The 16,513-nt window shown below is 45.0% G+C and overlaps 1 protein-coding gene across 2 annotated transcripts; it reads right to left on the reverse strand.

Moving 5' to 3' along the window:
- Window positions 1-11: 11 nt before the first annotated feature.
- Window positions 12-15,796, reverse strand: jazf1a (JAZF zinc finger 1a). 2 transcript variants are annotated; one of them, XM_037092095.1, is made up of 6 exons: window positions 15,489-15,796; window positions 7,178-7,250; window positions 5,624-5,820; window positions 4,247-4,416; window positions 3,034-3,193; window positions 12-2,188 (listed from the first exon to the last, which is right to left on the reverse strand). In XM_037092095.1, the coding sequence occupies exons 1-6, from the start codon at window positions 15,601-15,603 to the stop codon at window positions 2,169-2,171; spliced, it is 735 nt and encodes a 244-aa protein (XP_036947990.1). In that variant the 5' UTR covers window positions 15,604-15,796; the 3' UTR covers window positions 12-2,168. The 2 variants fall into 2 exon arrangements, with proteins under 2 accessions (XP_036947990.1, XP_036947991.1); XM_037092096.1 differs by having other exon boundaries at window positions 12-3,193.
- Between the last annotated feature and the right edge of the window lie 717 nt (window positions 15,797-16,513).

The raw sequence follows: 16,513 nt of genomic DNA on the forward strand, positions 1-16,513 counted from the left end.
ACGAGCGTCAGTCAGAGCTGCAGAGAGTTTTACTTTATTTTTCTTTTTTTTTCAGTCATTTCCTGTTTACATTTAAGCAGCTTCTCTTTTATATAGAAAGACAGTTTGACATCATTTACAAGTTACTCTGCTCAGAATCTGTCGTCCCCCCATACAAAAAGGAAACGTCGGTCTCCACGTTACATACGAAAATATAATTTAAAAGCACTTGACAACAGATGCACGTTACAATACATTCACTGTACACGGTATACTGAAACCCCCGCCCTCACATATCTCCTGCTTGTGCACACAGCCTCCGCTCCTCCTCTCCCATATGTATAATACTGCAATTGGCCCCCCGTGTAAAGAAAAAAAACAAAAAATGCTGAAACTATTGCCATGGCGACGGCGGTGTCTGTGAAGCGGGGATGGTTTTTACGAGTGTTTGACAGAACTCCCCAACGACGGGAGACTCTGAGTCTCCGTCCACATCTCTGCTCTGATCACAGCCACAGAAACTCGCTGCGAGGCAGGAATGAAGCTTTCCTATCACGCACAAAGCATCACCTCTGGGTTACTTTCAGGGGAGTGCGTCCACACTTTGAAACTGATACTGGGATTTTAGAGATCTTGGTTCACTTCAGAACAAGACGTGGATGTGCTTACTTGTTACGTAGCACTGGTGTGGTTAGATAAACTGGGGCTGCAATCATCTTGTGATTAATTTACGTTAATCTGCGTGTTATTTATTTTATTTTTTATCTTTTGGTCCATAAAATGTCAAAGAACTGTGAATTATGCTGTCAACACTAGCAGCATGTCCTCACATTTAAGAAAGTGGAATCAGCAAATGTTTGACATTTTTCAAACTTCCTTTCGATCGACTGGTGGTTAACTGACTCTGGAGGTTTAAAGGTTCTATGTGTAAGAATTGGTGTCATCTCAAATTCATACAAATAGACAGCAGCATGTCACCAGAGTAACCGCTAACTGCTGCTAACTGTAGATGCTGTTAGCTAGTCAGCTCAGTTAGCCATGCAGCTAGCGGTCCAGACTGGGAGCTTGGAGTGGCATTATGAAAAAGTACAGGCCGGGGCTAGCTATTAGCTGGTTGGCATGCTAATGTCAGTAGATATCTCTGCAATGCTACATCAATGTCTTTTTTTAGTGTTATTTCTTTTTTGAATGTTTTAAACAATATTTCTTCATCCTGCACCTTTAAGATGAACAAATGCCAGAAAAGAAAATGGAATCTGTCTCGTAAAGACGTCCTGGCAGCAGCAGCTCGGAGGACAGGAGGGTGTGTGCATGTCAGAGATCACTCTACCCATCAAATGAACAAAAGAGGAAAAGCTCTCGCTTTGAGCCTTCTGCAGAATAAAAAGAAACATTGTGCACGATGATGGAAATCATGTCATGAATCAATGAGTCTTGGCACGCGGCGCTGCACTGCACCGCTTTTGTTTTTCTAGAGGCAATGAATGATGAAACCCCGTCATCGGAGCAACAAGTTGGCCAGCACTACTCTACATGATGCAACCAGCCGGCGGCCGTCCTGCTCCACAGGAGTCGAACCGGTGGCCTGGTGCTGAAAACGTAACAGATCTGAGCACTGAAACACAGAATACAGTAACACTCTATAGGCTGATGAACTGGATACTGCTGAAAACACACACACATACACAGCTCACACACACACTCACACACAATTAACTGGAATGCTCTTGTCTACAACACACACACACACACACACACACACGACAGGTTGTAGATGGTAATCTCTTTCAAATACAAATTCACCCTCTTCTCTCACACACGACACAGAAAGCATGCATGAAAACATTCCGTCGAAGTACATCCGCGCGTTTTGGACGCGCACTGAAGAAGAAAGTCATTGCCACGCGCTGGGCGTCCTCCCTCCCCTCCCCCCATCCTCCCCCCCATCAGGCACATGGTATGGTCAATGTTTGGCAGTGGAGAGCTGTTGGCAACAATCATGGAAAAACACAAACAAAGATCTTGGCAACTGGAATACAGTATGATGCTTAACCTGCTTTCACGGCTAAGTCTCACAGCTCTGGCACTCTGAACGAGGAAACACTGGAGATATGAATACATGGATGGCTTCCCGTGGGGATGAAATGTTGAAGATCTGGATTACTGGCCTGGGCCGGGTTCACATACGTTCAGCGTTGAGCGTCCCTTCCTGATCAACAGCAAAAATATCGATTCAGAGCTGGTCAAAACCAACAAGGCTCCTAATCTGTAGGAAGTGGTGACTCTCTGAACCTGAAGTCAGCCGGCTGTTTGACCTCTGAGGTGACGCCACCGGCCCTCTCAGCAAATAAAGGAAATGAAAGGAACACTTATTGATACATAGAAAAAAAACACTATCTAAAAACACTGACAAAAATATATAAAATAAAGCTTGAAAATAAAGTGTAACTATTTATGTATATGCTCATGAATACTTTTATATATTTTTATGTACACATACATATCTATTGTTTATATATCAATATATCTATTTAAAGTATAACTTAACTCTTGCGCTTCAGCCCCAGAAGTCACAGCGAAGGAACAGATCTGAGATCAGCCAACTCGGCGAGTAGAAAGAGAGCGTAGCGACCGCTGAGCTCAGATCAGCGCTGACTTCGAAAAGGGGCGGGGCTTGTTTTCGTGTCGTTTGTTTTTTTGTCTATTTTCTTTCTGTTGTTTTTTACAGTTAGCACCTTATGTAAGTCAAACAATAGAAAAAAAGGAACGTGATAGCATATACGAATGTGCAAATGTACAACATTAAAAATACTACAAAGATACATTTGTTTTTTTTTTCAAAAATACAAGTGATATAACATGGATAGAAAAAAAAATAATATAAAACAAACAGAAAAGATGAAAAAAAAAAACCTAAATGAGAACTTAAAGCATGCACTTGATCCTTTAGTGTGTGGGGAGGGTATATAAAAGGGTCGGGTAAGGAAAGTCAGGACAGGGCTCTGTTTGGGGTCGTTGACCTGTGTGATCGCGGCTTCTAGCCTTGAATCTTACGCAGGATCTCGGTGGAGACGGGCGGGTGGAAGTTGATGGTGTGGTGTCTCAGGCCCTGCGAGGTCTTGTAGCTCTTTCCGCAGCGACACTTGAAGGGTTTCCTCACACGGATCTGCGTGCGGTGGCCGTTCTTGGCGTGGTACTTGATACCGTTCACATTCTGAAGAGACGGGGATGAGGAGACAGATCATGGAGGGGGGTTGTGAGTACACTTCTTACACACAAGTCTTTGTTGTTTGACTGTTTTATACCAGACTGCAGTCACAAGATGGTCTTTTATTAACCCAGGTCTACACTGCTTAACCAGAGCGCTGAAACTAATCTTGTACATGGAGATGTCCCAATCCTCTCTCAAATAATATGGTTAGCTTAGCACGAAGACTCGAAACAACTTGATTTTCAGAGGTGCTGGTACTTTTGGACTGAACCAGGCTAGCAGTTTTTCTAATCTTCCTGCTAAGCTAAGCTAACATGCAGTAGTTGTAACACCGATCAGGATTCTGAATCTCTACCTGCCACTTAGTTTGAGAAATCTCAAATTAGCTGAATTCATTTAAAGTGCTGACACTAGGAAACATGACAGTGTGACACAGCTGCTGTCCAGAGCTTTTTAGTCAAGTTATGAAAAATAAATCATACAAGTTACATTCAAACAACATGTTTAAGAGGAGCAGAATTTATGACTTGTAAACATCAGAACAGTGTGACTGTAGCGTAACAATCATTAAACTGTTTATTCTGTCATGTTAATTTTATTAAATCTACATTCCGTTTATCTGTGGTAGCTTTTAATCATCCCTGTGTCTGTCTGCTGATCTGACTGGTAACTATCCTTCTGTTATTGAGTAAAAACTCCCACACAGAACATTTTAAAGTCCGGCTGGCTAACACATGTGGACTCAGATGAACAACAAATACGGCTTTATCCTACGTCACTGTTTCGGCCTGAAAAGGGCAGAGGAGAGTAATGTTCCCACAGTGTCCATTTGTCAAAGAGCGGGGACTTCAAGCTGAATGAGGCTTTTGTTACCAGCCGTGATATAATTCAACCAAAGCAAATATACCATGATACATTTATCACTGCTTCTAATCATGACTTTCAGGATTTATATTGCACTTTTCTGAATAACATGTGATAGTCAGACAAAAGCTCCAGTGTGGTTTTGGGCGTGCTGATCTGAAACCTCGTCTCCTGACTCCGGAGCGGCCTTACCTTGTATCTCTTCTTACAGCCGGGGACGGGGCAGGCGAACGGCTTCTCCTCTCCCCCGTTCATGCACATCGAGCTGAGGATGGACTCGGAGCTGATGGCGCTTTCTGTGGTCCACGACTCGTCACTGTCCGACTCCTCGTAGTCTACCTCCTCCTCATCATACTCACTGCCTGGAGGCACGACGGAGACACGCAGAACAAAAAAATCCACTAGTCAGCCCGGATGAAATATGCATGGGGACATACCCAGTAGCACATCATGGCTCGGGAATTTACCAAACAGAAACAATATGGGACTTTTATTAATAGTTTTCTCTATATTCTGCTCTGGCTTTGATTCATTAGCAGCAGCCCACATGTCACTGAACTGCAGTGGTGTGTGTGTGTGTGTGTGTGTGTGTGTGTGTGTGTGTGTGTGTGCGTGCCTGTGAGTCAAAACCCAGGGACTGGCACTCAGAAAGAGATCATTAAGTGGGAGTGATCCCCATTGCTCAGCCTGGAAAAAGTGCTTTGCTAAGTGCAGAACATTTTCCACTCGCATGTACACACACACACACACACACACACACACACAGGCCACACTGACCCCCCACCATCTCACAGGAAATGCTGCACCTCAGCATGAGGAAATGGATGGCACCCTGGCACATGTCAAAAGAGGGCGTGTGCGTGTGAACGTGTGCGTGTGTGTGTATGTATGTGTGTGTGTGTGTGTGTGTGTGTGTGTGTGTGTGCGTGTGTGTACCCAGACCTAACACTACGTTTGGAACCATTTGGGCTGGAATTGGACATCTGCTTCTGGGCTGTGCAACACACGGCCCCAATGAACACACCGTGTGACAGCTGCTATGTAATTAGCAGAGTGTTGACTGGTCTGCTCACTGCAGGGGCCACCAAGCCCAACACACAAACAACACACACACACAAACACACACACACACAGCAGTAGAGAGGGGCTGGGGTTTCAGTTTCTACACTCTCCTCTCCTGACGCCGATTTTCTTCACGATTCAGATATGTGACGAGTAAAGTCAAGTTGATCTGAGTGATTTCCAGCTTGTACTGCTGAATCAAAGGTTCGCTCGCTCCCTCGTGCTCTTTGTTACAGTGTGAATATTTGTGCTCAGTCACCGGCTGTGGAATAATCTGCATTCTATTCACGCAACAAATATCTTCATGTGTTGCTCATCTGCACGCCGTATGAATCTGACAGATGTGCCTCTGATGGGGCAGCCACAACTGGAAGCCCTCTTCTGTTACCGCCAGTAGGCTTAATTTGCATCAGTCAGCTCCACCGCCCCCCATTCACTCGACAGGTACACGCCATCCGTCTGTCTTCGTCTCAAGCACACATTTCAACACACACACACCTGTCGTACCTGTGGGTGTGCTGCTGCGGAAGGAGGAGGAGGGGGTGATAGGGGGCGTGACGGGAGGCGTCAGGTTACCGCTGGTGTGGCGAGGAGGCGTGGCCGTGCTGTTCCTGGACACTCCGCCAGTGATGGACAGGGAGAGCTTGGGCGTGGCCTTCTTCTTCATGGTTTCCTGCTCCCGGCGCGCCGCATCTGTCATGAACCTGATGACACGGAGAGAGCGGTCAGCCATGTTGTTGTCAGCTTGGGCGGCTCATAGTGAACCAACTGCAGCGACAAACTTCAAACTTTGCTTTTTATCATCATGTATAACATAAAGGATAATTATTGTGTCTTATTCTCATTGTCATTGTTTCTGACATGATGTCTGTTTTTACAGCTACAGCAATAAATCAATTAGCCGATCAGCTGTCAGCTATTAAATTCATCACCACATATCCTGATGATTGACTGATTGATGGGTTTGTGTCATTTATGAGGAATAATTGTAAACATTTCCTGATTCCATCTTCGGTTTCTTCGCTGCTCTGTGACAGTAAACTGAAATTCTTTGACGACGTCATCTTAGGCTTTGGTCTGATCGACCGCTTTCTATGTGCTATAGACCAAACTACTAATCGATTATTCAAGAAAATACCCAAGAGATTGGACTGACGCAACCTGGGGCCACTATAATTGTATTTTTTAATATTATAAAGTCCAAATATGCAGTCGTATATATGATGTTACTGATATTTAAACCTTAACTGTAAAGATGTGTTCTGTTTTCTTTACCCCTGAATGCTACAAAGACAGCTGGAGGCTTTTTAGAGAGTATTTTGAATTATTTTTTAATGAATTACTTGTACTTAATGAGCAGCTAAATTGCTCAAGTTTAGATATCGTAGACTCCACAGCCACCTGATAACCTGAGCTGATTTTATTTTGTCCCTGTCACTCACAGACCTGCTCTCTCACTCTCTCTGGTGTTGTCTGTTGCTCTAACGGGAGCATTTAAGGTTTTATGTCATCTGATTATGGCTGTTCTGAACACTACGAGTGGGAAGTCTGAGGTTGGACAAGACATAACTGAGCTGCAGTCATCACAACACTGTGCAGCGAATGCCTCTGACATTTACAAGCTCGCCACTCGAACAATGACCACAGAAAACAAACCTCGTCCTCTCTTGCTCTCTCTGTTTTCACCGTTATTATTCTCGACGCTGGTGTGATTTAGCAGGGGACTGAGTGGCAAGTGACACATCGGTTCACCGCACAAAAAACACACATATGCCGTAATCCTGAAAAGGCGCCTTTGGCAGTGCCATTAGCGTGGAGTCAGGAGTGATTGTCTTGTGCGGTTTGCTGTGCTGGTCTGTGGATGAGTCACAGCTGTGTCTATGGGAAGGCATCAGTCATTTGAGCTGCTCCCCGCAAGCCACATGTGCAAACTCTCTCACAGAAACACGTCTTTCAACGGTGGAGCAATGCTGCCCTCTATGGACGGAAGCCTTTGCTTTTGTGTGTGTGTGTGTGTGTGTGTGTGTGTGTGTGTGTGTGTGTGTGTGTGTGTGTGTGTACCTGTTGATGTAGCTCAGGGCCAGATAGGTGGGCTGCTGTTGCTCCTGCTTCTCCAGGACCCGCGGATCTGTGTCTGAGAGAGAAAGACAGCGAGAGACACACTCAGATTAATCACTGCTTCGTGTGGAGGGGAAATATTGTGTGAATGCTCGCAGTAAGGAGCTGACTCATAGATCTATTCTTCCTGCCAGACTGGCTGATAGATTGCTGCGTTTTTCTCACACTGCCTCCTCTGTGTTACTCCATAGTATGCGTGAGCCTGCAGATACATTTCGGATACTTTCATAAGCAGCGCATTATTACGCCAGCGCCAAGCCTCTCTGTAATTTACTACCAATGCCATTCCCAAGACTACTTAATCATTGCCGGGGTCTGAATGTGGCAAAGGAGAAACTTGTCCGAGAGTGAAAGAGCAACTCGGACGCCCATGATCAATGTGCACAGTGTGCTGCTCGAAACACACACATGCTTTTTTTCCAGTTGACTTGCTAAGTCAGTCACACTACAGTAGGCGACTTCCAGAGCCTGAGGGGAGCAGTGTTAACTTCAAAGCCCCACCTCCCACCCCCTGGAAAACAGGGGCAAGTGTGCATGAAAACACTGCGGGTGGGTGCATCTGTGAAGTACCAGTGCCATCAAGTGTTCAGCGAGGGAACATTCAGGGGGGAGACACACTCAAACACTAGCCGGCCATGGCGTGCATGGATGTGTCTGTATGTGTGTGTGTGTGTGTATAATTGCAGCTTTATATGTAATAGCTGGCAGATGTATCGCAATTCACATCCAAGAACTGGATCATCTCTGTACGATCAACAACACACTCCTGGACGCTCCCTTCCAGCTAATCCCGAGTGTGTGTGTTGGCCTTTTTAGCCCTTTGTTTTTTTTGTTTGTTTTTTTAGGTTTTCACACCTCATAATTAAAAAAGAATGCAGACTTCCCACAGTGCAGGAAAACACCGAGAAGACCAGCAAACAGGAAAACAACCTCCAGGAAAATGTGCACTGCTGCTGCTGCTGCTGCACAGTCCTCCTATACATGTGAAGATATATGAGAAAACATGGAAAAGGCAGGGAGGTGAAAAAAGATGGCAGGGGAATGCATCTATAAACACACACACACACACACACACACACACACACACACACACACACACACACACACACACACACACTGAGGTGGTCCACAGAGGAGGTCTTTGACAGTCTTTTATAGCTGAGGCTTAATAATCCTACCTGCTGCTCTGATGTAGAGACCAGAGCTCTCTGCAGATGCATTAGCTCGCGCGCGCGCACACACACACATACACACACTCGTCGACCTACATCACTGTCAGAACTTGAGACGCGACAATGAAGTCTGACCTCCCCTAAATCATTTTCTAACATGCCCAAGTCTTTATATATTCTTAAAACAAAGACAACCTTTGTTACAACGACCCAAAACCTTCAGACAACATTTTGTCAGACATTAAACTGGCTTTCAAATATCAGAAAATAGTGGAACATGTCCGTTATTATATGAAAGAGCACATGGTCATTTTGTTTCTGTTGAATACAACAAAGAGGAGCAGAACAACCTGAAAGCTGGACGCATGGAGCATGTGGTATTCCTGCTCAGGCAAACGACTGAAACGACGCGTCAGTCATCGAAACAGTTACAGATTTATGTTGTCGATTAACTGACTGACTCGTCGTTTCAGTTCTTATATAAAATTTCAGTGAACAGAGACAGAGGTGCACCAGTTTTAATCCTCTTGGCCATTTCAGATTCAGATCAAAAGAGTATAATCACAAGTGTACAAAAACATTCTGTTAATCTTCTTTAATGGAAAATACAACTGTATGTTTGTAATAAAATACTGACTATGTACTAACTAATAACAAATAACACGATGTAATTTATTTTAATGGCCTGTTACTTAGCATTTACACTTTGTATTCTGGGACTCTTATTTTGAAAGGTAAAAACAGAAGAAGACCTTCAAGCTGAGCTGACAATGAAACAGGAGCACATATTCTGGGTTAATGTAAATGTGACCGGCACAGAATCAGATACGTCTGACAGTGAACGGCAGGTTGTCGGTCATCACGGGTCCAGTTCTGGTTCCTGCTCACCTGATCAGTGCATCTCTAAACGAGCCTAACCGGCATCTTTAACTTGCTTGCTTTGTCCGAGCAGGAGTGTTTATCTCAAACATGTTTGATTCACAATCACAACGCTCAGAGGGAAACAGAACAACAACTGCAACCGGCCTTTATTTTCATTACTGATTAATCTGCTGATCGTGTTCATCGTCGACCATTTGGTCAATGAAACAAAGTTTACAAGAGCCTACAGTGACGTCATCAAATGGCTTCTTCTGTACAACAAAGAGTCCAAAACCCAAAGACTCGGGTCATTTTCTTATAAATCCTCTGACGTCACTGAGGTGAATGTCTGACGGCCAGGTATCAGCAGGAAGAAGAAGAAGAAACGAAACAAAAATGTACATGGAGCTCAGGTTGTTTTGCTTTAAGGTGAGGTAAGTGTGTGTGCGTGTGTGCGTGTGTATTGTGTGTGTGTGTGTGTGTGTGTGTGTGTGTGTGGAGAGGAGGGGAAGCGGGGTGTTGGTGGAAATGGAGTGAGCCAGGTGCAGAGAGAGAGAGAGAGAGAGCTGCAGTAAATGTTCACTGGCTTTACGACTTCCGCTCACCTAGCAGAACAGGAAGCTAACACACTGCTGATCCCTCCTACACACACACACACACACACACACACACACACACACACACACACACACACACACACACACACACACACACACACAGTTTAAGCATACATGAATACCAATTTTAACTGGTCTAATATTGGACGTTTTACATTCCACCTACAGTACACATTCAGCCCTGACAGAAGCCGACTCCGTGTGCGTTTTCCAGACGTTTCAGGGTCTCCGGGGTCTATAAATATCTCTCTAATTAGCATTCCTGTCATTAAAAGCGGGGACCAATCAACAGCCGCTCCACTCCCTTCAACACAGACATCCATCTCTGACCAGCGGTGCGCTGCTGCCCCCTGCTGAACACACGCCGTGTGCATGAGTCCACACATATGTACACATGTGTACAGGTCTGTGCGTATGTGTGGAAACCAGGCCAAGAATGCACGGCTTGTTTTGCAGCCTGCTAATTAAGCCACAGAGAGCGTTTTAACGTGTTTCTAGAGCAGCAGGCAACCGGATGGAGGGAGAGGAGCGGAGAGGAGAGGCGGAGGAGGAGCAGGGGGGGATATGGGTGGAGGAAAAGGCAAACTTCTCTGTAATTACACTTCCCAGGGCCCGGTGGGGCGCTCGGGCCCGGCGACTTCCGAAAGGCAAACTGTGTGACTGTGTGTACGTGTAGCGTGAAAAGAGAGGGTCTGCAGTTTCCAGGTCGGGATGCCAATCCACTAATTGCTCCGCTACACCCTGACAGGTCATTTGGGAAGTATGGTGAACACACTCTCGCACACACGCACGCACACACGCACACACGCACACACACACACACACACACACACACACACACACACACACACACACACACACTCCTTCCTGTGTCACACCTCTCAAAGTGGGATGGGAAACAATCTGGAGTCTTTGGCTGGACTACTTGGTTTTAGTCAGTATTAAGGAGACTTTACAGACTTAAAGAATTAAAATATAGTAGATGTATGAAACAGGAAGTTGTCCACTGACGGATCATATATACACCAGCAAATATTTTGATTATCTAAATGACTGTAAACTGAATAACTGAGATTTTAAACTGCTGGTCAGACAAAAAAGAAAACTAAAGACGTCACCTTCGACCGTCACAATGGTTTTAGTGACTTTTTATAGATTGAACAATCTATATATATATATATATATATATATATATATATATATATACACACATATATGAAGCACTCAATATGAGCCTTATATTAAAAAAAATCAAGCACATGTTCATATGACCTGCTCTTGCTCTTGTGGTATGTATTACATGATGCCAAACTCATTGTAAAAGGCAAAAAGCTTATCATACTAAACTTACATATTTAAAGCTGGTCTTGGGCTCATGAATGTGTTTGAAAACAACAAATTTAATCTGAGCTATAGATCATAAAGTCATCCACCTTTGCTCTCTGCATCTTTGCCTTTCTTACCCTCAGCAGTTCATAAACCACAGGTTAGGAACTTTAATTATCGGTTATCGTGTCGACATCGGCCATGAGAAGCAGGTAATTATCAGTAATTAGCATCGACTGAAAAAAAACCAAAACATAACATGCACCCAGAGTCAAAGGTGACAACCTCGAGCGCCTTGTTTCCTAAAGATATTAATTTTAATTTCATGTGAAACAAAGCAAGGCAACAAATCTTCACATTGGAGCCTGACTGATACTGATCCTGTCATTAAGGAGGGACAGATCTCTTCACATGAGAGGCGCAGGAGCCGGGGAAAAACTTTTTACTTGAAATATTACTTCAATGAACATTTATCAAAGATGTTGACGAGTCACATTTCGTCATCTCCTTGATTTAATGACTGAACATCTGAGCTTTGAACATCCAGTCGCCACAAAATGATTTCACCTGTCAATACAGTCAATAAAGAATAATATTCAGTAATTACTCATTCCTGCTGGCAACAACCAACAAACTGTGCTCAGACAAATTCTGGGAATTCACCCAAACCGCCTTAACTATGCAATTATATTGTGATTGACAAAAAAATCACAACAGCAGGTTCACCAGCAAGAAGCCTGTTAGTGACAGACGGGTCAAAACTGCTCCTCCAGATTGTATTCGCCTTTTTCTTTGATCCCGAGCAGATAGATCGAGGAACGCAGCCAAACGCTGCCTGTGGGCTGAATGATTACATCTCTAAAAGTTACTGTCGGTTAATTATCTGCAGGCTTCAGCGGCGCCTACATTATCACAACCTGATGATGACCTGACTCCTCGTGCCAGGTCACACCTCAGCCTCTGATTATATCTGTAAAACCAAAAACACAGAGGAAAGAAGTAAATTAACCCGTAGAAATTCAGTCCAAACAAAGCCGAGGTGTTTGGGATTTCCCTGTGCTCACACCCTGATTTTTCCTTTTGAACCTCCTCCCCATTTTTGATCTCCATCGACCTCCCCCCTCCCTCTCGGCTCCTGCTTGGTGAGGTAAGAGGCAGGTATGTGCTTGTGCAGCGCTGCCGTGCACCCGGGCAGGCCAGGCTGACATCACTACATTCCTCAGACCTTACCTAAAGCCGCCGCATAAAGCCTCCGTCAACAACCAAACATCACAGTAAACACAGTTCGCCAAACCCACTTCCTTCTGTATTTAACTGTAATCTAAACATTACACATATGTTACTGGAAGGCTGCTATCTTTCCTCGTAGGATGAGGTCATGATGAGGATTTGCATTTTATCAGATTTTCTCATGGAAGAGACAGCGATGGGTTAACTCGTCTGTTTTCTGCTTCAAATGAGATACAAGACACTAAAAGTTGGTTGTTTAGTTGATTAGTAACTTAGAACTTATTATTTGAGTCATTTCTCAAGCAAAAAAGTCAAACATTTGCTGATTCAAACTTTTTAAATGTAATAATTTGCTGCTTTTCTTTGTCATTCATGAGATTTGTGACATTGTCATGTACGTTTTTCATGATTTTTAGACATTTTGTAGACTAAACAATCAATAATCAACCAGTTACTCATCACTTGCAGCCCCACAACAACAATATACAGTCTGCCAAACCAGAGTCAGAACAACAAATCGACATTTTTTGACTGTGCAGTACAGAGCAGGTCCTGCCACAAGAGGGCAGCACAGTCTATGTAAATCTGTTTCTAGCACAGGCCCACACTGATTTCTGCACCCTGACCTGAAATCCACTGACTCACTTTTCACTGCTATTTACGTCCGAGACCAGGAGCCTGTTGTCACCTCTGGACGGGCTGATTCACTGCGAGCTGCTGCTGCTGCTTCATCGTCTGTGTGCACACGGCAGGACCGACCACAATCACGGCAATCTGTAATCTGCAAAGCCTCAAACTGCTTATATCTGACACCTCACGGGGAGCAGCTCAGAAGATCACATTCACTTATCCTTTGATTGATTGTTGATCACACACTGCAGCGCAATTTCAAAAGTAAAAGTGGGAGGGGGGGATCAAAGCTAAATGCCAATACCTCTCCTCCCCCCCGTCCTCCACCTCGATCCCCTCCATCTGTCACATTTATCCCCGTGGTAACTGATCTGTGAGCGGTATTGATTAGACTGATCTTGAAGCGAGCAGAGGGGAAACTCATTAATCCAAGTGATCCGAGCGGGAAACCGCCAGTCTGCTCAGCTGGCGGCTGGGGTCAAAGGTCAAACAGCCAGATGGGTCATATATCAGTGTCCGTAGGACGAAAAAGACTAAATCTATTCATGCCTCTCAGTCAGCGTGCATCCTCTAATCTGTTCACTGGCTGACCTGGGGAAACGTTAAGGGTCTGCACTGAAACAGGTAAGAAATAAAATGTCCATTCACAAAGATGACCTCCCCCTTCTTTTGGCTCATTAGCAAGCTATCCATGGAGCATATGGCAGGACCGCGGCACTGCCACCACCCACACCACTGCACTTTCTCCTCACCCACAGACTCGACCCCACTGTCTTCTTAAAACCTCAGCGGCACATCAGTCCTGCTCCACATGTGATGTGACATCGTCCTCATCACAGCTGCTTTGTTAGTGAGACAGCAGGTGTGCAATAACTCAGCCAAACATAACCCCCCCAAAACCCCTTTAGAGACGGCCTGTTGCCATGGAGACTGGCTCAATGAAGCATCCCATTCTACCCCCCACCTCTCCCCCGTCGCTCCAAACAGCCTCCCGAGGATGGATACACACCACAAATAATGATTAGCCCACATCAACTTTGTGAGCGATTATCGGAGTGTTCTGTTGGTTCACGGCTCCGGAGATTCTCCCGCGGTGTCGTTCACCAACAGCAGATTACAGGTCAATCTATCGGAGTGCGTCGCAGAAGTGAGCGTTTGAACTGCGCCTGACAAAGTGCTAAATATCTAACAAGCATAACAGTGCAGGATGCTAATGAGACGGCATCTGAATGATCCTTTCAGGGGCAATCAGCAGCATCCAAAACCAGGCAATACTAATTAGGCCTGCAGAGTAAAGTACACAGAATAATGACTTCTTTTTTTTTTTTTTTTTTTTTTTTTTTACAGATATTGCAATTGAGATATGATTTGCAATTAGTGGGAATCATCGTTTTGGCATTACACTTTTCATTTACACTGAAAAGTCTACGTTTGTTGGCGTCTCTGTACCAGATAAATATGCTTTCTAACATCTGGGGGATGAGATTTAAAGGCCTTTTGCCTCTGGGCTCTTGCAATTTCTATAATATTGTTGATTAAATGTGCATGCCTTAATGCAACTGGCATAACAAAATAACAATTTATTTACTGCACCTGCATCTAAAAGAGGCATACAGGTGTAAGACAATAGTTAACAGTGAGATTAAAATACATGCTGTTGTTCTTGAGGGGCCACATGTGTCATTCATTGGACAGTAAACTGATAAATATGTTTATTACCATCAATATGTCTCAATACAGCAGCACTAATGTGATTATTCGGCTGCTTTAATGGCTGATTGTGTCCAATTCCATAATAACAATGTGATAATAACAAGCTGTACTGAACCAAGTGGTGCAACAAGTTGAATCTTGTGCATGTTGGGAGGAAAAACAACCATCTGAATGAAAAACTTGAGACTGGTCAGAGATAATTAAGTGACACCTGAACGCGTCACAGGAGGTGACAAACCTGACAGACGTCCTGGCAGCTCAATACACAAACCGTGTGTGTGTGTGTGTGTGTGTGTGTGTGTGTGGTCAGGCCTGGAGACATAAACACACACACACACACACACACACACACACACACACACACACACTGTTAGCCGTGCAGCCGCTGCCTGCTCGGAATGCTAGTTACACCTATGCGACCTACGCGGCCCTCGAGTTACCGCTGCAGAAAGGTTGACTGTCGCGGCTAACGCAGCGTCCAACGAGCCGGTCACTCGTTTCCCAGCTGAAAAGAGTGTTTCTCGGGACATTTAAAGTCGTGCTGCTGGTTATAACTCGCACTCCGACGAGCCTCGACGGAGAGCGAGCGGCAGGAATAGCGGAATGCAAACCCCGAGCCTGTCGGTGCGCTCGGCTAACTAGCCTGGCAGCTAGCTAACAGCAGCTAGCTGCCAGGCTCCGTCTCCCCCCTCCGGCCCGACTCACCGATGTGATTGTCCTCGATGTGGACGATGAGCTCGGCGAGAGTCTCGAACTGGAGACCGCAGCCCCCGAACCTGCAGGAATTGGAGAAGAAAGAAGCGGCGGCGATGCCCGTCATGTTCGCGGCGCTGGTGCATTCACCGGGCGGATAGATGGGGAGGGGGGGACCGGGGCGGTGAACGAGGCGGAGGCAGAGTCTTCGGGTTCGGGGTGGGAGCGCCGCAGAGCGCGGAGCGGCGGAGCAGACACCGGGCGGCCAGACAGGACAGCGGCGGACGCAGCTGGGAGGCAGGCGGGACGGTGGGGGTGGGGATGGGGGGAGGGCTGGCGGGCTGGTGGCAGCCTACGTCACGACCTGCCTACCTGTTGGGATCTGGATCAGTGCCCCTGGAGCTGAGACATCACAGATGACATCAGACGTGCTTCAGTTCAGTCTGAGCACGTTTGCATGAATTATACAGATAAACACCGACACATATGCAAAACAGAGTAAACAAGTGTGTGCATCTGATTTACTGATGTGTTCTATTATTGTGTTCATATTAGTGTTTTGGATGAACTTCACATCTCAGTGAATGGATTTGTACAGATTATTTATTCTTATTTATCTCTATATTTATTTTTTCTTAACTATGTTGACCTACTTTATAATGAAGCATCATTTAACAGCATCAGTCACTTAGGCCATTGATCCAAATCAAATATGAGGAATATGTATCAGAAAGTTCAAAAATGTCTGCAAAATGTTATTTAAATGACTAATTTTTCATGTCACCTTACAATCTGCTCACTTTTGGCCAATTAAAAATGCGATTAATACGTATAAATTGCTGCAAATTATTACATTGGAGCCTGTTTAACTATAGATCAGCAGCAGGAGGTAAAATTCTGTCAATTCGTCTTAAAATCGATGCTTAACTTGTGCCAATTGTTCATATTCGGATGTGAGAGCTTGCTGATAAACACGTGTGAGCAGTCATCCAGATTCTGAGGATAAAGTCTCGAGGAGGCGTCAGGATCAGAGTCAC

Source organism: Acanthopagrus latus, chromosome 3, assembly GCF_904848185.1.
Source record: "Acanthopagrus latus isolate v.2019 chromosome 3, fAcaLat1.1, whole genome shotgun sequence".
Lineage (NCBI taxonomy): Eukaryota > Metazoa > Chordata > Actinopteri > Spariformes > Sparidae > Acanthopagrus > Acanthopagrus latus.

What these genes read in the sequence shown, in the direction of transcription:
- jazf1a (XM_037092095.1), bottom strand. Translation starts at nt 15,603, where the DNA reads ATGACGGGCATCGCCGCCGCTTCTTTCTTCTCCAATTCCTGCAGGTTC. An exon ending in CCGCAGCAGCACACCCACAG is followed by an intron (nt 4,417 to 5,623) that starts GTACGACAGGTG and finishes TCGTGCCTCCAG; the next exon opens with GCAGTGAGTATGATGAGGAG. An exon ending in GCTGTAAGAAGAGATACAAG is followed by an intron (nt 3,194 to 4,246) that starts GTAAGGCCGCTC and finishes CCGTCTCTTCAG; the next exon opens with AATGTGAACGGTATCAAGTA.